General features: G+C 35.4%; 1 protein-coding gene across 1 annotated transcript in view; it reads left to right on the top strand.

The window, feature by feature from the left end:
* Positions 1 to 22,433, top strand: part of LOC308652045 (phosphatidylinositol 3,4,5-trisphosphate 3-phosphatase TPTE2-like) — a gene marked incomplete at its 5' end in the record, with an annotated part of 62,595 nt that overhangs the window by 24,425 nt on the left and 15,737 nt on the right. The window contains 6 exons of the mRNA XM_081299737.1: positions 6,245 to 6,305; positions 7,135 to 7,216; positions 7,324 to 7,412; positions 14,873 to 14,934; positions 16,522 to 16,602; positions 20,754 to 20,859. Of these exons, the coding sequence (XP_081155863.1) occupies positions 6,245 to 6,305; positions 7,135 to 7,216; positions 7,324 to 7,412; positions 14,873 to 14,934; positions 16,522 to 16,602; positions 20,754 to 20,859 (481 nt within the window). The remainder of the gene's footprint in view (positions 1 to 6,244; positions 6,306 to 7,134; positions 7,217 to 7,323; positions 7,413 to 14,872; positions 14,935 to 16,521; positions 16,603 to 20,753; positions 20,860 to 22,433) is intronic.

The following is a 22,433-nucleotide window of genomic DNA, read 5'->3' as shown; positions in this document are numbered from 1 at the left end:
ATTTGTGCTTTATAGTTGAAATATTACCTTGAGAAAATTTACCTTGGTTTTCTAAGCTATGGACTTGCAAAACTTAATCTTGTGTGTTGGAAGATTCGGTGCCAGCATCATTTATTTTCATATCTGGTGTGCAGTCCTTAGTGCTACTCATAAAAAAAAATGTGTTTACCATTAGTACTATAGCACCCCCAAAAAACCACCCAAGTCAACTTTTGGAAGTATACTGAGGATAATTTCTAGGTTCAAGTCCCAGTGCATAAGAAGACAAATGTGCATCCATATGTGAATACGATGAACAGAATTATACCATGTGGTAATTATGCAATGAAAGGCTGTAAACTAATTTTATTGTTTATTTTTTAAATATTTAATTATTTATTCATTTTTTTTTAGTTGTAGGTGGACACAATACCTCTATTTTATTTTTATGTGGTGCTGAGGATCGAACTCAGTGCCTCATGCATGCTAGGTGAGTGCTCTACCATGGAGCCACAATCCAGCCCATAAACTAATTTTTAGACTGAAAAAAAAAAAACAGTGAAATATAGTACTTAAATAAACTAAAACAGTTACAGGGACACTAGGGAACATAAGCTTATGAGACCACTATTGGTCATTATGTGGCACATGACTATATACATAATTATACATATGCATATAAAATTTTATGTTTATTGAAGTATACTGTAAATTGCACTAAATGTGTACTTGATGAAATTATGTATAAGTATACATGCATGTAGTCAATACCCCTATAAAGGTATTGAAAATGTCTTGCCTCTTTCCAGACAATACTTCAAAACACCAGAAACAATTACTATTTTGACTTATCACAGATTAATTTTACTTTTCCTTGAATTTCATGTAAGTGGAATCATATAGTAGGTCTTTTGTAACTGGCTTTTAATCTTCAAAATAAATTCTGTCAGATTCATCTCATATTATTTTATAAACTGATGGCTTTTTTAAAAAACAATGAAAACATTAAGATTTATTGCTTTATAGAACACTATAATTAAAATGCAAGCATGTGCACACAGAAAGCATATAATTATATACTGCTTGACAGTCACATTACATCCTGCAAAACACATTACATTCTACAAAATCCACTTTACATAAATTTAAAAATTCTAAATATCAAAAAGTACAAATGAAAAGAGAGGACTAACACTTCTCAAAAGAAGAAATACAAATATCCAACAAATATATGAAAAAATATTCAGCATCATTAGCAGTTAGAGAAATGCAAATCAAAACTACATTCAGATTTCATCTCACTCCAGTCAGAATGGCAGTCATCAAGAGCAAACAATAATAAGTGCTGGAGAGGATGTGAAGAAAAAGGAACCCTTACACTGGTAATGGGAGTAAATTAGTACAACAATTATGGAAATCAGAATGGAGGTTCCTCAAAAGATTAGGCATGGAACATCATATGATCCAGCTGTACCACTCCTCAATATTTATTCCAAAGGATTAAAGTCATCATGTTATAGTGACACATACAAATCTAGTTTTAGAGCAGCACAATTCACAGTAGCCAAACTATGAAACCACCATAGGTGTTTCATCAACAGATAAATGGATCAAAACATGTGGTATGTATACACAGTGGAGTTTTATTCAGCCATAAAAAGAATGAGATTATATCATTTTCAGGAAAATGGATGGAACTTGAGAGCATTATTTTAAGTGAATAAGCCAAACTCAGAAGGTCAAGGGTCATATATTTTCTCTCATATGTGGAAGCTAGAGAGGAAAAAGAAAAGGAAAGGTGGGAGGGGGATGCAGGGGGGAATATCATGAAAATCAAGGGGGATCAGTACAGTAGAGGAAAGGGAACAGAGGGAGGGAGGAAGAGAGGGAAAAGGGAAAATACTAGGGAATGATATTGGCCAAATTATATTGTGTGCATGTACAAATATGTAACAGCAAATTCCACCATATGTACAACTATAATGCACCAATTAGAAAAGGAGGGAAAAAAGAAAGAGGTTTAAATTTGGGAGCCAGAAATTTTGACAGGGAAGTCATAGCTCACATAACTTTAGAACATATGAAACTGAAAATATTGAGTTAGAGTAATCTATATTTAACAAATATAATACTGTCGAAGGAGCATGTTTAACAAATTTAATTCACTTCCCCAAACTGGCAGAATCATCTTATAGGTAAAGCATCCCTTGATTGCTAATAATGTTTTTTAGTATGTTGAATTAATTATTGTCAGTTAATTACAGTTTGTCTAAATGGAGCCATTTTTTCTTTTTATAAATTTGGTGGTTAGTATTTTAGTGGTACTTAATAATATCTGGAATGTGTTTTTAAAAACCCAGGACCTAGTGGGCACAGTGGTGTACACCTGTAATCCCAGTGGCTCAGGAGGTTTAAGCAGGTGGATTGCACATTCAAAGCCAGCCTCAGAATCTTAGTGAGGCCCTCAGCAATTTAGCAAGACCCTATCTCAAAAAATAAGAAGGGCCTGGATATATAGCTCAGTAGTTAAGTGCCCCTGGGTTCAATCCCCAGTACCAAATATTAAAAAGAAAAATAAAACCCAGGACCATCATTTAGCATGTAAATCCAAATATAAACATTACTCTTGGCTTCTGGTCTCTAGATTATTGGTTTCTATCATTTTTTTTTACTGCTACTTGCTTGGTATTGACAAATACCCTAATAAGTCATTGATCCCTTTACCATTTTTAATCAAATTATCCAAAGATGAATCACCTATTTTCATAAAATCCACAAATCATGAGCCACACAAAAAGCATAACTTGCCAGGCATAGTGAAAACACTTTTAATCCCAGATACTCAATAGAATGAGGCAGGAGGATCACAAGTTTGATGCCAACCTCAGAACTTAGAAAGACCCTATTTTATAATAAAAAGGGCTGGGGATGTAGCAAGAGTTAGAGTACCTTTAAGTTCAATTCTGAGTACCAAAAAAAGAAAAAGAAAAAAAAAAGCATACCTAATGGCTGAACTAATATTTAGTCTTTCTTTTTTGCCAAGGCATAGGCTCAAATCTATCAATTACCTGGGCAGACAGAGAACTAAGCTACTTCAGTGACAGTATATTCAGTGGTAACAGGATATCCTACACAGTGAATGTCATATTATAGATAAGAACTATTTTAAATCAAGGTTGACTAAAGGTGAAGAATTCAGATTTGAGCATACTTAACTCCCAGGATGATGTCCAGGAGTCATGTGATTCCACATGATTATACTTAAAAGAGATGACAGTTTTAGAATTATGGTTTGGGCAATGATGAGTATATAAAGCATGGATAAATTTTCACAAATGGGAAATTGGCTAGCAGAAAAATGTTAAATGCTTCCTCAAAGTAGCAAGAATTGTACAGATGTGGGACCCATAGAATTAATGGGGAAAAATATGATGGTGGACGCATCAACAAATTTGCCACCACTGCCACATCATACCAGTAAAGATGTGCCTTTGCTCCTACATTAAGAAATGTGGGGCTGGGGATGTGGCTCAGGGCTGGGGATGTGGCTCAAGCGGTAGCGCGCTCGCCTGGCATGCGCGCGGCCCGGGTTCGATCCTCAGCACCACATACCAACAAAGATGTTGTGTCCGCCGAGAACTAAAAAAATAAATAAATATTTAAAATTCTCTCTCTCTCCTCTCTCACTCTCTCTTTAAAAAAAAAAAAAAAAGAAAGAAATGTGCTACTCTGGGCAGAAAGAAGTGTTTGGCAGATTTAAGAAAACCCAAAGGTGAAAGACAAATTTTCTGCTTTCACAGAAAATGAGGTTGTAAACTTAGCCCACACAAAGGTTGAAATATTAAGGAAAATCAGATATATCTTACCTACAATCCTAAAATCTTCCTGGCTATCTTTTAATTTTTTGGCCTTGGTTCAATTGAATACTCTTTATTCTGGGTGAGGACCAAAATTATCCATTTAGTGACAGATTGTGGTCTTTGTAGATTCTTGGTAGAGTTAAACTTTTCTCTAGATGCCTGTGTTCCTTCTCAGTTAATTTGGCTAGGAGGTATTTAGAGTTGTTCAGTAAACTACTTAGACCAGAAAACAAAAGTTACAACAATATCTATACATTGAGTCAAGGATGGGCTCATGCTGGAAAATCAAATCATTAAAATAATTTTGGGGACATTAAGAGAAATATGGAGATCCAAGGAATCTCTAAAACTTAATTACCTAGGTATATTATTATTTTCACCAAAGAAGCAAATATGCTGTTCTTATATATGGGTATACTAAAAAAGTTGCACATAAATTTACCAGTGTGAGAGAGAATTTTCTTATTGAGAGAACGCAGTTCAAGACTGTATTCTAATGGTTGCATGATATTTCATTGCACTGTCACTATTATAAATAACACTATTGAGCAGAAGAGTATTTCTAGTTAGAATCCTAGGAGTCAAATTACCTAGTTAAAGAATATGAATATTTTTAGGGTTCTTACTACATATTGCCAAATCCATGGGATTGTAATAGCAACAAATCAAAAGTTTTATCTTCATGCCATATTGGCCAGCATTGGACTTTCTCATTTGAAGGGAAAGGGCTGATTTTATAAGTGAAAATGGCATTTCATTGTTGTTTTCACTTTTTGATCAGCAAGGCTGTATATTACATAGGTTGTTAATTCATTGGATTTTTCTCTTTTGTGGTTATTTAGGTCTTTGGTTCATTTATCTATTGGTTGAAAAGGTACTATTTAAAATTGTAGTTACTAATTTAAATTAAATTAATGAGTTATTAATTTATTACACTTGGCATGGTTGCCATTCAGTTGACTTTAATGATATATCTTTTCCCCTGTTTGTTGTGGCATTTTTGAGAAAGAGAGAGAGAGAGAGAGAGAGAGAGAGAGAGAGAGAGAGAGAGAGAGAGAATTTTTAATATTTTATTTTTTGGCAGACACAACATCTTTATTTGTATGTGGTGCTGAGGATCAAACTCAGGCCGCACGCATGCCAGGCGAGCACGATACCACTTGAGCCACATCCCCAGCCCTGTTGTGGCATTTTTTAAAACAGAAGTTGCCCGTTTTTACAAAGTCAAACCTAAACCTATTGCTATTCCATTTACTCAACACTTAAGTCATTATCCAAAGAATTGAATACTGTTTATTTAAATTTCTTAGAGATATTTGGGTGGTTTTACATTCGATTTCTCATTTGTATCTGGATTTTATTTGAGTGAAAAACATCACATGAATTTTTGAAGTGTATAAAACTCCCATTCTGTGCAGACTCAAGGTGTTTGTCTTTTTTACTTATCATTTCCTTCTGACACAGAAATAACTAATTTACAATGTGATTACTTTGATAGCTTAGTTTACTTTTTCTAAATATTAAGCCAGTAAACACGCTCTGATGGTACTAATCAGCTTTTTAATGTTGTGACGGTTATTTTTTCTATTGCACGGAAATATGTGTGTGCATGTTTCAGGTAGATAAGTTTTCTAGAAACATTATTGGATTAATATGGTGGTCTTAACTCTTTTCAATAATAACTACTATTTGTTTCTTGTTTTAAAAGTTATGCATTAATGTACATACACATATGCACACATATATACATATTCATATTTTTAAATATTTATTTTTTAGTTGTAGTTGGACACAACACCTTTATTTTATTTATTTATTTGTATGTAGTGCTGAGGATGGAACCCAGGGTCCCACACAAGTGAGGCGAGCGATGTGCCGCTGAGCCACAACCCCAGCCCTATAACATAAAAATCAGATAAGCTAAAAAGTCTCCATGTTTCTATCACTTATCTAAAATTTGATATAATTTATCTTTTTCTATCATTTATACCACACACAACTATATTATATTTATGCTTATTTATTTACATAGTGCTTAGACTGTAATATCCAGGTAATTATATAGGAGATATCTATTCAGAATTAGATTTGAATAGCAACCATTTATTACTTGCCATGAATTAATGATTTGAAAGAAATTTACCTAAGCTAATTAACCAGCCAGTTTCCTTCTCTGGTAGCTTAAACAATGTCTATGTATAGTACAGGTTAATCTAAGTAGCCAAGCTGGCTCTGTGGGCTATTTGAAAATAATCAGCTGGTTACATATGATTTAGAATGCACATACCCTCATATGTCTTGAATTTCCCTGAAGCTACCAGTGACAGGTGAATAAAAATTAATAATCATTTTAGGTTACTCATGGGTTATACTGGATATATAAAATTTGTGTCTGTCTTTTTTAGGAAGTTTCACGATTCTTAGACTTGAAGCATGAAAACCACTATCAAGTGTATAATCTATGCAGTATGTATATGACTCAATACTTTGTTATCATAGATAGAAAACAGATTACTGCATATAAGAAGAAGATTCCACTTTTACATTATATTTAATCATAAGTATTTAATGGTGGAGAATTTGATAAAATAAAAAATCTTCATCTTGTGCTGCCCTGTTTGTAGGAAAAGTTAGTTCAACAGCATAGTTTGCTCTGAGGGAAGCAGGCCTTGCGGGACCGAAGAGGTGGAATGGAGGCAAACAATTTTAGGGAAGGTCTGCTCGAGTGTTCAGGTTTAGGAAAATCTGTTTTCCCTTACAAATTGTGTTGAAGACATTAGACAATTAGACAAACATGTTCTCTAACCCATCAGGAGTGGGTTTTGATGAAAACATAGAAACTAATGGAATAAATAAATAAATAAATAAATAAATAAATAAATAAACGACCCTTTAGAAAACAGATTATACTCTAGTTTACCACTCTGTCTCTCATGTTATTTTCTTCCACTTGTATATTATAAAATAAACATCTTCAATGCAACCATTTTGGTTAGCTACATTTTCCTCTACTCCTTGGTTTCTAATTATCCTACAGTTATATAATGAGTAGCCTTCTAGAAAGCTAAAAGGGAATCTATTAAACAAAACTAATTCAAATGTAGAATACCTGCTATGGACAAACCACTTCTATGTTTTTGAGATTCTCTACAATTATTTTAGAGCAGTAAGAGCTACTCAAAAAGCTTCTTCTGAAAATAGAGAATTTCTAAAGGAAAATTCAAACTATTCATAACTTCATCATTTACTATGTTATTAGGAAAAGAGATATGACATATGTATTTTTTTATTTTAGGTGAAAGAAGTTATGATCCTAAGTACTTCCATAATAGGATCCATAGAATCATGATTGATGATCATAATGTCCCTACTTTAAAGTAAGTTTTATTCCACATTGACTATTAAAAGAAGAGTTAATACATCGGGCTTGATTTTTAAAAAAAAAATATTTTAATTCAACTGAAAATCTTACATTTAAAATCAGAGAGATGGTGGTGTTCTCCAAGGAAGCAAATGCGTGGATGGCTCAAGATGATAAAAATATCCTAGTGATTCACTGTAAGGGAGGCAAAGGTAATAATGCTTTTCTTTTATTTCCTTTTTTGTAAAGACATTGAAAAGATAAATAGAGGTACAAGAACAAGATAAACATTGCTATTAATCAGTATAGTAGTTTTAACATTTTAAAATATTAGCTTTAAGACTGAAGAAAGGAAAGGAAATAAGGAAGGGGCCGGAAAGAGTAAAGAAAGGAATAAAGCAAGGTAAAAAAAGCTAAAGAAGGTCAAGCATATTTGCCTTTGAGTATTGATTATTTAGGTTTTTCATTTTTTTAATATTTATTTTTTAGTTATAGTTGGATACAATACCTTTATTTTATTTATTTTTATGTGGTGCTGAGGATCGAACCCAAGGCCTCACACGTGCTGGGTAAGCGCTCTACCACTGAGTCACAACCTCAGCCCTGGGTTTTTCATTTTTAAATTGCCAATTTATATCTGTCAAAATATAAATGGTGTTTAACTTGGTTTTTTTTTTTTTTTTCAGTGCCAGGGATTGTACCCAGGGCCTATGCATGCTAGGCATGCACTCTACCAATGAGATACACCCCCATCCCAGTTTTTTCTTTTAGTAACTATTCTGAAGATTTCAGCCTACATCCTTGATTTAGCTATTGATTTTTTAATGTTGACTTCATATCTAGCATTTTTCCTAAATTCTTTATTTACATTTAGAGGTTTGCCTGTAAATTTGGTTGGATTTTTCCAGTCTACAAATATGAAAGTTTGTTACTTCTATTTTAATCCTTGTATGTTTCATTTCGTTTTCTTTTCTTACTATACTAGCTATATCCTGAAGCACATTATTAGATGGAGGCAGTGAGTGGTAGGAATTTTTTTTTTTTTTAGTTTTTGCCCACAAAGAGAATACTAAGACATTACATCATTAACATGATGTATTTAGTGGGTATTTTTGTAGATTTTTTTTGGCAAGTTAGGGAAATTTCATAGTTTTTCTTAATTTTTAAAGTCATGAATGTATGATAAGTTTTAGTGAACATGTTTTCCTGAACTTACCAAGATAAGTGTAAGGTATGTCTCCTTTAATCTGTGAATATATTAAATAAATATGGATTTCTGATATGATACTTGCATCCTTGAGATAAAAGGCACTTTGTATTTTCTACATTACTGAATTAACTGCGAAAATATTTCAATTGAGTTTTTAAAAATATCTACATTCATAAGTGAGACTGGACTAAAGTAATCTTGTGTAATTGTGAAGTTTGGAAATCAGTTATAATAATGTATTGAGTTAGGAATTTTTATCATTATTTACAAGAATTCATAAAATATAGGAATCATTGCTTTCTTATACACTTTAAAAGAATTTTACCTTGTCCTTTGGAGGGAGGTGATGAGAAAGACTTGGACTAAATGTAATTTTTAATGCAATTTTATTGCAGTGTTTAAGCTTTCTCTTGTTGAACCAATGTTTTAAATAGTATTTTTTTTCATTTAAAGTTTAAAAATGATGGGTATAAAGTTACTCTTATGGTGCTATTAAATATATATTATATCAGTGATTTTGCCCCACCCCTTTATTTGTGTCTCTGAGTCTCCTTTTCTAAAATCAGTACTAGGCTTTTACAGAGTGAGTACAGCAAAAGGACCCAGAAGTCTCAAAGTTGTAATGTTATTGGCAATGTTTAACCACAATATTGAATTGCATCTAGATAGACAAGGAAATGAAAGTAAAAAAAGAAAAAAGGAGTGGTTCAAGGACTAGATATCATGATAAATTTAAAGGGCAAACATGTTCAGTCATTCATACACTAAACAGATACTGTCCAATTGCAGGAGATGTGACAATGTACAAAGCAAATACATTTGCTGTCCCCTGGGGAAACCATAGTGTATTGTTTAACAAGGAAAAAAAAAACTTGTGTGCATTATTGGATAGTGATGAGTGTAACTGAAAAAAAAAAGAAAAGAAAAAGGAGAATATGAAGTCAGGGAGAGGTTGCTTATTGATATATAGATGGTCAAAGAGAGTGTCACCAATAAAATTATATTTGAGCAGAGATGTTATAAAAAGATTATCATGAGAGTTTGGTATACAGAGAACAGAGTAATAGAGAATACCATGAAGGTTACCAAAAATAAATGAAATAAATCTACTGTAACTTTGAAAATTCATATTGGGCTTGAATGATCATGGCCTCTTCATCAAGGTGAACACAACCAATCCTTTTAAGTATATCTGTGTTAATATTTCTCCTTGAATTAACATCGAAATTACTGTCTTACAGTTTGGAGAATCTACCATCTCTTGATTTTCAAAGTAGTAAGTCAGATAGATCAGTGCTAGGTTAAAAGCACCCCTCATGTTCTCTACCAGGGGAATATCTAATGATGTTGATCAACATCTTTTGCATGTTTGTTCAGTCAGGGATTTAAAATTTTCTGGAATATAATTCCAACTGGGTCCAAACACTAGAATTCACTGAGAACTTTCTTAATCTTCTTTTGTAGATTTTTTTTAATCAAAGTTTATCCTTGAGGCTGGAGTTGTGGCTTAGCGGTAGATCACTCTTGCCTAGTACGTGTGAGGTGTTGGGTTTGATCCTCAGCACCACATAAAAATAAATAAATAAAATAAAGGTATTGTGTCCAACTACATCTAATATATCCCTGACTGAATAAACTTGCAAAATATGTTGATATATATAAATATATAAAAGTCTATCCTTGTCAGTTGTTTTTTGTTTGTTTGAAGGACTGAAAAATAAAAGACAGTTGAAGAATTTCAGCTATTATAACATAATGGTTAAAAACACAGATTTTAAAATAAAATATCTGGGTTTGAATTCAAACTGTGTCATTTTTTTAAAATTTTTTTTAACTTGTTTATAGATATTTATTTGTTTGTTTGTTTATATGTGGTGTTGAGAATCAAACCCAGTGCCTCACACATGCCAGGCAAGTGCGCTACAGCTGAGCCACAGCCCCAGCCCTCAAACTGTATCATTTAATGATTATGTGGTATTGAGTAAATTATTTAAACTCTCTATGCCTTAGTTTTATGATATGTAAAATTCACATATTATGACAGTACAAACTTCATAGTTATGTTGTAAAGATTAAAATGAAATATGTAGAGTACCTGGCAAGAAATGACAATGACTCAATAATATTGGCTGTTATAGTATCCTTCAATATTATACCATCAGTTTATAATACTAAACTTATCTTTCCTTAACTTTATAGGTAAGCAATGAACAACTTTTTATTTAAATAATACAGGTGAATATTTAAACTTCTCTAGCATTTCAATGTGTTTTACTGAATGCTGTAAGGTATACCTTCATTTGTTGTATCACTGAGGCAGTCAAATTCTCAAAGGACTGTTTTAGTCTGAAGATCTTAAATAAGAAATTACTTCAATTAGATTTTAAGTGCTGTAAATAACTAAGGGACACACACACACTCACACATACACACACACCCCTACCCATTGTTGGTATGTGGATAATCACTTTTGCGGCAGTCTGGCTGGGCACAATTCAGGAGCCACTTGTCAAAAGAAACTAACTTTATTTTTAGACACCAAACCACACAGCTCTTCAGGAAAACCTTCAGAGCCCAACTGCCACCACCGGCTTCCCACAAGCCTCTCAACCTCCCCCACTCCTCCTGCTCTTGAGGCCTATTGGCTGGGTTGCGTGGGCAGAGCCAAAAAAAGTCCCCCAATGAGCAGCTCCCGGTCTGAAAGGGCGGGGAAACAACCCAATGAGCATCACTGCAGAGGAGCCAATCAGTTGGCAGCTAGAAGTTTGCTGGGGCTGTGAGCCAATCATCAGCTGGCAGCTGGAAGTTTGCTGGCAGTTAGAAGTTTTCTGGGGCCCCTTTTGCTGTGGCTCTCAACAACTTTAGTTTTCTGCTTTATAGAGTCAGGAATTTGGAGTGTAAGTTCTACTTCATGGGGAAGGATGACAGACACAGCTTGGAAAAGAAGTTTAAGGATTTTTATAAAAAGTCATAAAAGGCGGTATAAAGGAGGCAAAATTTTACCTTTGCCCCTTTAGGACTTTTCATCGGGCCCTAAGAATCAAATCGACATATGACAGATTGACAGGAGAAAAACATAAAAAAATTTTTTTTAATTATTTTATTTATTTATTTTACATTTTGACATATAGTACACAAATGGAATACAACTTCTCATTCTTCTAGCTGTACATGGTTTAGAATTACTCCAGTGATGTAATCATACATGTATATAGAGTAATAATGTCTCTCTCTTTTTATCGTCCTTCCCATCCCCACAATCCCAACCCTCTCCTCACTCCCCTCTAGACAAACCAAAATTCCTTCATTCTTCCCTATCCCCCTTCCCCTGTCTAGATCAGCATCCACTTATTAGAGAGAATATCAGCTTTTGGTGTTTGGGAATTGGCTTATTTCACTTAGCATGATATTCTCTAACACCATCCATTTACCTGCAAATGCCATAATTTCATTCTAAGCCTAACCCTTAAAGAAGGCTGAGTAATATTTCATTGTGTATATGTACCACATTTTCTTTATCCATTCCTCTGTTGAAGGACATCTAGGTTGGTTCCATATTTTAGCCATTGTGAATTGAGCTGCTATAAACATTAATATGGCTAAGTCACTGTAGTATGCTAATTTTAAGTCCTTTGAGTATAAACCAAGGAGTGAGATAGCTAGGTCAAATGTTGGTTCCATTCCAAATTTTCTGAGGAATCTCCACACTGCTTTCCTACAGAAAAGGGGACAGACAATATAACCATGGTTCATGTGCAATCCCATCAACAGTGCATGAGTATACCTTTTTCCCCACGTTTTCACCAGTACTTCTTATTGCTTGTATTATTGATAATTGCCATTCTGACTGGAGTAGTTTTGATTTGTATTACTCTAATTGATCAGTTGTATTTCTTCTTCTGTAAAGTGTGTGTTCAGTTCCTTAGCCCATTTATTGATTGGGTTATTTGAAAAACATATAAATTTATTTAATATAAGTTTTATGTGGCACAAGAGCCCTTTTCAAGAAATGGAGTCCTGGGGCTGGGGTTGTGGAGAAGCTATCATATTAAGATCAATCTAACCTACTTGTTATAATTATATGGACTTTTATTTTATTCATTTATTTATATGTGGTGCTGAGAATTGAACCCAGTGCCTCACACATGCTAGGCAAGTGCTCTACCACTGAGCCACAACCATGTGAGGCACTGGATTTAATTCTCGGTACCACATATAAGTAAATGAATAAAATAAAGGTCCATCAACATCTAAAAAATATATTTTAAAAATTAGGACAAAAAATAATAATTATATTGAATAATCAAATAATGTGTAAATCTATAAAATGTCAAAGTGAACAAAAATTTTAATTTTATGAAAACTAAGTTGAATGTTTTAGGAATATTCAATGAAGTCGAATGGCTACAACTAAAATTATAGCTGAATTAAATGCAAGAAAGATCACTATAAAACATTGTGAGAACAATTTTTTGGCATTTTTTAATTTGTTCTTTCTAGATGGGAAAACAATTCTAGTAGAAAAATCTAGAAGAATTCTGCACCTAGGTTTCTTTAAAGAATCTGAATTGAGAGATTATAGATGATACAGTAGCCTTTATACAATAGGACTTGTTTTTTGAGAAAAGTTTCTGGGTAGGAGAACTCATACTTAAAAAGTTAAAGCCTTTGTTTGAAATTTGAAGTTACAATAAAATATTTAAGGTATGTATATAGTATTTTTATAGTTCCCTATTTGCTTGACTGATAAAAAGAACATCTACTATGTCTGCAGTTGTACTTATCCACAAGGATGCGAATCTGTTCATGATATATCCATAATTGGTTAAGGAAATTTCCCAAAGTTTCTTTCAAGTGGGAAAAAAAACAGAGTTACAGAGACCCAGAGATGTCTTCCAAAATTGAAATATTAACAATCAATGCAGCTGAGAGAATGGCTGTTAATGAGCAGTAGCCTCTTTTTGGGGGGTGTGGGGGTACTGGGATTGAACTCGGGGACACTCAACCACTGAGCCACATTCCCAGCCCTATTTTGTATTTTATTCAGAGACAGGGTCTCACTGAGTTGCTTAGCACCTCTCTTTTGCTGAGGCTGATCACTTTGAACTCATGATCCTCCTGCCTCAGCCTACGGAGCTGCTGGGATTGCAGGTGTCTACTTTCATGCCCAGCTCAGTAGCTTCTTTTTGCAGGCAGCTTTTATTGATTATAGCAAGAGGTAGTATAAACTGCTCTTTTATATGTATGAAGACACGAATGGGGTGACTCTGTTTTGTGCACAACTAGAGATATGAAAGATTGTGCTCTGTATGTATGTATGAAAAGATAGGATAGAGTAGAAAATTTTGTGCCTCTCAGGAAAAAAAGTAGATTTGAATTACATAAAATAAGTTCAATGTGTACTATGTAAATCAAATGCTACAACTTATTGTATAAAATAAGAAACATTTTTTTTGAAACTCAAATTTTGTATGACAGAAAAAAAATACAAATTGGAATAAAATAAGATACTTTGAGATGAAGTGTAGAAGCAGAGTCAAAGGTTTGCTTTAAAATATTACAGCACAGAAAAAAGAGAAGACTGGTGATATAGCTTAGTGGTAGATTGCCTGCTGAGCATGCATGAGGCCCTGGGTTTGATCCTCAGTACTGCCATTTACCCTCACATAAAAAAGAAAAAGAGGGAAGAAGGGAGGGGAGAAAAGAGAGAAATTGAACAAAAAAATACTGATAATTGTAGAATCTGGGAAACATATAAGAATGCATTATACTATTCTCTCTACATTTGTTATATTTGAAAATTTTTTCTAATAGCAATTTAAAACTCTAAAATGGAAGGACTAATAGGTCTTGTAAATGCTTAGATGGTATTACAGGTTCAGATTCTGTTTTATCTTTCATTGGTGTTTTATTTATGTTAGTTACAAAAACACTATATAATTAGTTTTTTTGGCGGGGTTCTGGGGATTGAACTTAGGGACACTCCACCACTGAGCCACATTCCCAGCCCTATTTTGTATTTTATTTAGAGAAGGGTCTGACTGAGTTGCTTAATACCTCACTTTTGCTGAGGCTGGCTCTGAACTTGAGATCCTTCTGCCTTGGCCTCCTAGGATTACAGACATGTGCTGCTGTGCCCAGTTATAATTAGTTCTTAATAAGTAAGTAGCACTATCTTTGGAATCTTCTAGCAGAGTCGATTCCATCACCCAGCATTAGTGATGGAACAAAAATACACACAAGAACATGTATTTCATGCCCACAGGACACAGAATTCCTAATGCAGTCACAGAGTAGTGAAACATCTTTGACTATTTCTGAGTTGAAATATTTGGGACAAGCACTTTCAGGGTGAATAAAAACACAAATGAAATGAACTTTTTGAGTGTTTCTGAGTATATTTTTATACTATGTACTACAATGAACAAATGACTTCTTGAACTAACATCTTATATTTTCTAGGAAGAACTGGAACTATGGTTTGTGCCTGCCTTCTTGCCTGTGGAATGTTTTTAACTGCAGAGGTAGGAAAGACCTTACTTACTGTACACTGTCTGGTTGAACTTGCTGATTCTGAAACATCACTTGTAGAATGTTAAGACGATTCTTTGAATCAAGTGAAATTGGAGAGGTCGTTTTTAGGAAGCCTTGTTTTGATACCTCCTGGTTTATTGTAGTATTTATTGTGTTTATTAAGTTTATTATGCAGTTAGTAACTGTCCTGAGTACCTCTAGACTGGAGTGATATCAGTGAGGCACAATATTTAATGGAATACCAAAAATATCAATAATTAAGACATATTACTGCAGTATTTTTAATTAGTGAAAAAATTCATGATGTATATAATATCAACATTATTTTAAAAAGCAGGACTTGGTAGGGGCAGGACTAAAGTAAGAGAGGGAGAGCAAAGTTATGCAAATGTAAAAAACTCCAGGAATCAAGATGCTTCCCTCTCCTCACCACCAGTAACATGGCTTCTTCCTTCCTACAAGTTTCTATCAGATTAATTAGATAAGTCTCCAAAGGACCTTGACCATCCTTAGAATTGCTAAGTTGATAAAAAGTATTGTTTCCAACTCAAAACATAGTTTCTTCTGTATATTATTCTCTTTGCATAATCAATTTATGGAGATCTGTGACCTCTGAAAATTTTTGAGGGGATAAGGTGGACTGTTTCCACTTCTTAAAGCATGTTTTCAGTTGTTTTACTGACAGGATCTTGCTGACAAGTTACACTTATAGGACACATCCCCAACAACTCTGCTCATCTCTTGGCCTAGGCTACAAAAAAGAAGCTCTGGGTTCTACAAACTTGCTCAGCTTTCTAATCCCACTCTTTCTGTTTTTTAACTTGAGACACACAGGTTTTGAAAATGGGTGTTCAATCCTTGCTCTCCATGGCCCCTTGGGGATTAGGGCAGCACCATGTCTGTTCTCAGGCTGGATTGGTTGGGCCAATGCCTGACCCAACAAAAATGAATATACAAAGACACAGCTTTTCAAATTATGGATCATAACAGTGAGTTGTTATAAAGTCTACTTATTGGATTATGTCCAGCATTTTTGATAAAAAGGAATAAGCAGAATAGAAAATATCAAAAAATAAACATCGTGTGTGAGTGTGTGTGTGTGTGCGTGCACACACACGTGTGCTAATATCATTAATATGGGTTGAAGCTTCAAAAATGAAACATTTAAAAGAAGTTGATACAGAGCCTTAGCCTGACAGCTGGGGATCTGTGCCTTAGGTCTGTACTACCTCTAACTGGCTGCAGTATCTCTACAGGTCACTTGGTTTTCACTTAACAGGCCACTTAACAGGTCACTTGGTTTTCATTTGACCTCAGTCTTCTCATTTGTAAAATGGCAGGTAGGAAGAAGTATTGTACCAGATGATTTACAGCTCTAAACTCCATGTGTAAATGAGTCTTTGAAATAGAGAAATCCTTGATATGGCTTCATTAATTTTGTTATTTGAGGTAGACTCTGTCCAAAGACTGCTAACTTAAGGAAATAGCATGCCCTTAGAAGCTTTAAGAATGCCTAACATAGAAAATGGAAGAGTGCACATGAACCATGGTTATATTGTCTGTCCCCTTTTCTGTAGGAAAGCCTTTATTTTTTTGGACAAAGACGAACAGATAAAAGCAAAAGCTCTAAATATCAAGGAGTAGAAACTCCTTCACAGGTAAGTTTTGTTTTTTTTTTTAAGAAGGAGAGTTCTTTGTGGGGTGGGTTACAATTGGCACCTGTTATTTGGTTTCATTTTAGACTCTTCTCCAGTGATCAGGCAACAACACTTAGGTGACTTGTCATAGGCCTTGCTCTCTTCCAGAAGCTACAATGACCCCTCTTGTGCTGTCTATACTGGCAAGCCCTGTGTTCTCCCTGGAGCATTCTCCTTTCCATTTCATATTCATGGTTGTTTACAGAACTCAGGATCTGATTATCCTTCAGAAGCTGGAAGGTCAATACCTAGCGTTCCAGACCCCTGAAGATTACTTAAAATCACCAGCCTTTGATTTCCCTGTAAAGAGGAACCAAGTCTTTCACAAACTCCTCTAGGGCAATTGACAATTCATTGCTCATATAACATCACAAGGACTGTTTCTAGATGAATCCTCTGTGTGTGTGTGCGTGCCTTCCCACAGCACAGGCATGCCACACAAGTGAGAGAGGGGGAGGTAGGGAGGGAGAGGGAAGAGAAGGTTGTATTATGAAACAGAATATAAAAGAGAAATAAACATTTTTCAAAAATTCGATAACATAGCAAACATTATTGCACTTTTACATACATTTCATTTAATACTTGTAACACCCATATGAAATGTAAGCTATTATGCTATTTTTTCCTCTTAAAAACATTTTATTATGGAAATTTCCAAACATATACAAAAGTCCAGAGAATAATACAATAAATTCTTTTTTAAGTTGATTTTATTTTTTAAATACACAACAGCAGAATGCATTACAATTCTTATTACACATATACAGCACAATTTTTCATATCTTTGTATATAAAATATATATTCACGCCAATTCATGTCTTTACACATGTACTTTTTTGCATTACAATTCTTATTGCACATATATACCACAATTTTTCATGTCTCTGTTTGTATATAAAGTAGGTTGATACCCAATTCGTGTCTTCATACATGTATTTTGGATAATGATGTCCATCACATTCCACCATCCTTGCTAATACCCTGCTCCCTCCCTTTCCCTCCCACCCCCTTCTCTATCTAGAATTCATCTATTCCTCCCATGCTCCCCCTCCCTACCCCACTAATAAATTCTTCTGTAATCATCATACCATGTTTCATTTGCCCCCTCCCCATTCTTCTCAAAACCCTGAGAACCGCTCTCCATTCCTTCATTTTTTAAATCTGGATCATTTTGAAAGAAATTTATCATCAGATCATTTTATTCCACAAGCATTTCAGTATGACATCTAACAGAAGAACATCTTAATACCATTTATAATATCTAAAAATATTATATCTTAATAATACCTTAACAATATCAAACTTCTAGTTCATGTCAAATTTCCATAGTTGTCTTAAATTCTTTTTCACTTTAGTTTACTTCAGTCAGGATCCAAAAAAGATCCACATATTCACTTGATTGCTATGTTTTTAGTTTAAAGATTTCTTGCCTCTTTTTTATTCCTTACAATTTGTTTATACCAGAAACCAAGACCTCTATTTATACTATAGAGCTTACAAAATTCTAGATTTTGTTGAATCATGCTAAGGACTTTATATTCATTATCTCATTTGGTATTCTGAATAACTCTGAGTAGGCACTAATATGATTCCCATTTTACAACCTGGGAAATTGAAGTTTAGTGAAATCAACATCTTGAACTAAGAGTCTAGATCTCTTGGATTCTGCAGTCCATTGTTGTCCATGTTGCCTTCTCTATATTGCCCTCAAACCAAGAGAAAACTGGTTGGGAATTCTTAAGTAGTTGTGGATATGGTTGTGAATGAGACTCTTTCTTCCAGTAGTGATGGGAGCTGAATAGATGCCCTTGACCTTGTTAGTAGAATACTGTTACTACTGATTTTTAGATTGAGACAAAATAACTCAGCTTTACTACTACACTTTTCTTCCATAACCAACAACCACCCTACCACTACCAAAAATAAATAAATAAAAGGGAAAGATAGGGCTGGGTTGTGGCTCAGTGGCAGAAAGCTTGCCTCGCACATGTGAGGCACTGGGTTTGATTCTCAGCACCACATAAAAATAAATTAAAAAAATAAACATATTGTGTCTATATATAACTAAAAAAAAATTTTTTTAAAGGAAAAGATAACCACAGACCCTAGGCTAAAGTACCAAAGTCTAGCTCTAAAATCTGTAATGGTTCCCTGCTGCCAATGGCAGTGAAGTTTTAAGTTGCTACTTTTGGCTTCTACAATTTGATTGCTTCCATAATTTGGTTTGTGTCCCATACTCAGACACATTAGGACAGTCTGTTGTTTCCTAGCCTATCAATACTTTACACCCTCATTCATTGCCTCACATGGATCCCTTTTCCTGTAGTCCCTTTCCTTTCCAGCATTTGCTTTTTCAGTTATAGTCTTTTGTGGGTTTTGTTTTCCTGAGCTATATACCCAGCCTTGTACTGGGGTTTAGCTTAGTGGTAGAGCACTTGTCTGGCATGTGCAAGACCCTGGGTTCAATCCCCACACTGAAAAAAAAAGTGGTGACTTTTGTATCCCCTTTAAAAGTAAGACTGTGTCTTGCCAGTCTTCCTACCCTACACTTCCCAAAGTGTCTCACCACTTTCCTGATATCTTCTTTGTACTGAGTTCTTACTATGTGTTGGTTGTATTAATTTCTGTAGCAGTGTGAGAGCAGCAATATCTTGAAGAACCTGGTGGGTTAAAGCCTTTAGTGGAAGATGGAGAATCTGGTGGCAGGAACTTAGGGAATCTTAGATGTGTCTCCTTCAACAACTCAGTCCCTATACATCTCACTTTCCCCTTCTGCACTCATGCAGTTTCCCTAATATTACTTCCAAACTGGCATACACTCTGATAGCAATGTAAGGACTCAGGTGAATGTTTGGGAAGTTTGTTGTCAAGGCCCCGGGCAAAGACACCTCTGTTGGGAAGTAATTCTTAAACACCACCACATTCTGCCCCTGCACTGTGGGCCATTCTAGTGAATGCACTGCATTCACTCCCAAGTTAACTTGTGGGAACCATTCCCCTGACTTCCCTTCTAATGAGAAGTATGCTAGCCAACTTTTCATTTCTGTGACCAAAATACCTGATACAAACAACTTGGAGGAAGAAATTGTTTTGTCTCACAGTTTCAAAGATATTAGTTCATGGTTGACTGCCTCCACGTCTCTGAGCCTGAGGTGAAGCAGAACATCATGGCAAATGGGCATGGCAGAGGAAACCTGTTCAGTTCATGGAAGCTGGGAAGCAGAGAGAGGAAGAAGAGCCAGGGACAAGATATAGTCCCGAAGGGCTCTCCCCCAGGGACATACCTCCTCCAACCTTGCCTTACCTGCCTATAGTTTCCATACCTCCCAATAATCTGTTCAGCTATCAGTGGATTAATCCACTGATTAAGTCAAAGCCCTTATCATCCAATCACTTCCCAAAAGCTCCATATCTGAGCATTGCTGCACTGAGGACCAAGTCTTCAACACATGAACTCTTGGGGAACATTCCAGATCCAAACCATACAGGAAGTATGGCACTTAATTTTATTAGCACATCCCAGTTGATTCATCCCAGAATTCAAATCCTTGAAGAAAGATCCATGAGCAACTTGCCATAGGGGAAAAATGAGACTGAGAGAATTCCAAAGTTTCCTTGCAAAAACAGAATTTGAAAAATGGAAAGTGAAGAAACTACCTAGCAGGGACAGAGATGAATGACATCTGATTTACTGCTGATATAGGGATGTTTTCCTCTGAGGACTTTTTGTATATTGTTCTCCCATAACTGGGAAATTACTCTCCACCAAACCACAAACCTTCCTCTAACTCAGTCATAAACTAAGCTTCTACCCCCATATTAATAATATTCTAGATGGTTCATTGATTAGTTACCCTTTCAGTCATAAGCAGCCTGAGAACAAGAACTGGCTCCTTTTATATCACTTCTTCACAGCACTGAATTCCATCATAGATACTTAGTTGTAAGACCCTAGCATAAAAATACCTAGTTATGTGATGACATACTGTGTTTCCTTAATTTCCTACTACCCTTAATAGGCCCTTTTCAAAAGAGAGAGGTTTTGATTAGTTAGGAATTCTGACTGTAGCTCTTTAATTCTCATGTAATTGAGGCTTCTGTTGCTTTGCAGAGTAGATATGTGAGGTATTTTGAAAAAGTGAAAAGTGACTACAAGTGGGATCTACCTCTAAGACAAAATTTCATTATAAAAAAATTCATCATTTATTCAATTCATGGTAAGTGCTTTATTTATAATTGACGGGTTGGGTAGGAGGCCAGTGTTCCCACTACTTGGGAACATAGTTATATACACAGATTATTCTAACCCATCACTGTATTTTTACACTTCTTCACACATGAACTCCTCCCCCTGGAATTGTCCATTTTGACAGGCAGTGAGTAGTCACATTGACAACTCTTAGATGTCCCTCTTCTTCCCTTTCCTATCCCCAGTTTGGAGAGAGAGGGCTCTATCTCTTCCCTTCACTTCCCTTATCTTCTCTCCTGTCCTTTTTGCTCCCTTGGCCTCAACCCAGAGTAGACTTTTCAAGGCAGATCCTTTGGTGGAGGGAAGAAGGTCCTGTGAGCACTCAAGACTACTTCTTTCCCATACCCACCTCTGTTTCAGTTTCATCTTGGCAGAGGTGTCCCCATATCATTTTATCACCTACTCCTTTTAGAGACCATTTTTTCTCATCACCGGAGTCTCTCTCTTTCTCCTCTCTCCTCTTCCTATAACCCTCACCCCCAGCATCTCCATAAAGATGTCTTAAATACCTGATCAGTAAATATTTATTTATTTATTGTCATATAACTATTGAGTGCCTGTTTGGGGCCAGGTCCTGTGCTAGTGTTCCCTGCCTTTAAGGAGTCCCTGCGTGGTTGACAGAGGAAAGAAATAAGAATATAAAGAGCAGACCACAGTGTTAGAGTACACAGAGATGGGGTGAGTGTTTAGAAAAGCTTCCTAAGGGGAAGCACTTGGCTCCCTTCTACATGAAGCTAGATGAAAATGAAAAGGATTGGGAGAAAGTGGAGAGAGTGTCTTCTAACCCCCTATCTGCTACCAAGTATTACCAGGAAGAACAATCCTTACCAACTTCCCAAGAACCAACTACTTGACTGCTTCTGGAATGCAAGGAGAGAGAAGCTATGGCTGAAAACCACCATTACCCAGGGAAGTTGGGAAAATTGTTTAGATTATCCATCTCTGGGATGTAAAAAATGACAGGAAGCAGGGAGAGGAATGGGCTCAAACCCACAACTCTTTCTTCACCCCCTCCTGTGCTTCCCCTGCACAGTTCACTTTCAGGGGAGGTGGAAAAACAGGGGATGGAATCTTACCACTCCACTGCCAGGGAGGCGGCAAGGGGGCAATGCTTCTGAAACTTTCAAGCAAAACTCTTAAACCAGCCAGATCAAAGACCATAGGCAGGTACCAAGTGCTGGCAGGGTCCTAGCATCCACCGATACAGCCTAGGCTGTAGTCTGGCCTTCTGAGGAATCACAAAACAAGATCTAATAATACTTTATTTGACATTTTGTCCAATTTATCAGAAATGAAAGAAGTCTTTGACATATAAATAAAAACTGCAGAGATATTGTTCATTAAAATATAAAATGTTTTTTTTTTTCAAATTATTTACAGTTTTACTTCCCCCAGGAATTTGGATGGATTACCACAAACAAATACATAGGTTTCTGGCTTTTGAAAGCAAACTCAATGTTCCTATGGAAATTTTTGATTTATATTCCAAATAAGCACACTGCAAGCTCTCTTGAAACCCAGCCTGTCCTAACAGGAGACTGC

The sequence above is a fragment of the Spermophilus citellus genome (assembly GCF_964194105.1).
Source record: "Spermophilus citellus genome assembly, chromosome: 1".
In the NCBI taxonomy this organism is placed as follows: Eukaryota; Metazoa; Chordata; class Mammalia; order Rodentia; family Sciuridae; genus Spermophilus; species Spermophilus citellus.
This window is presented reverse-complemented; position numbering and strand designations above follow the sequence as displayed.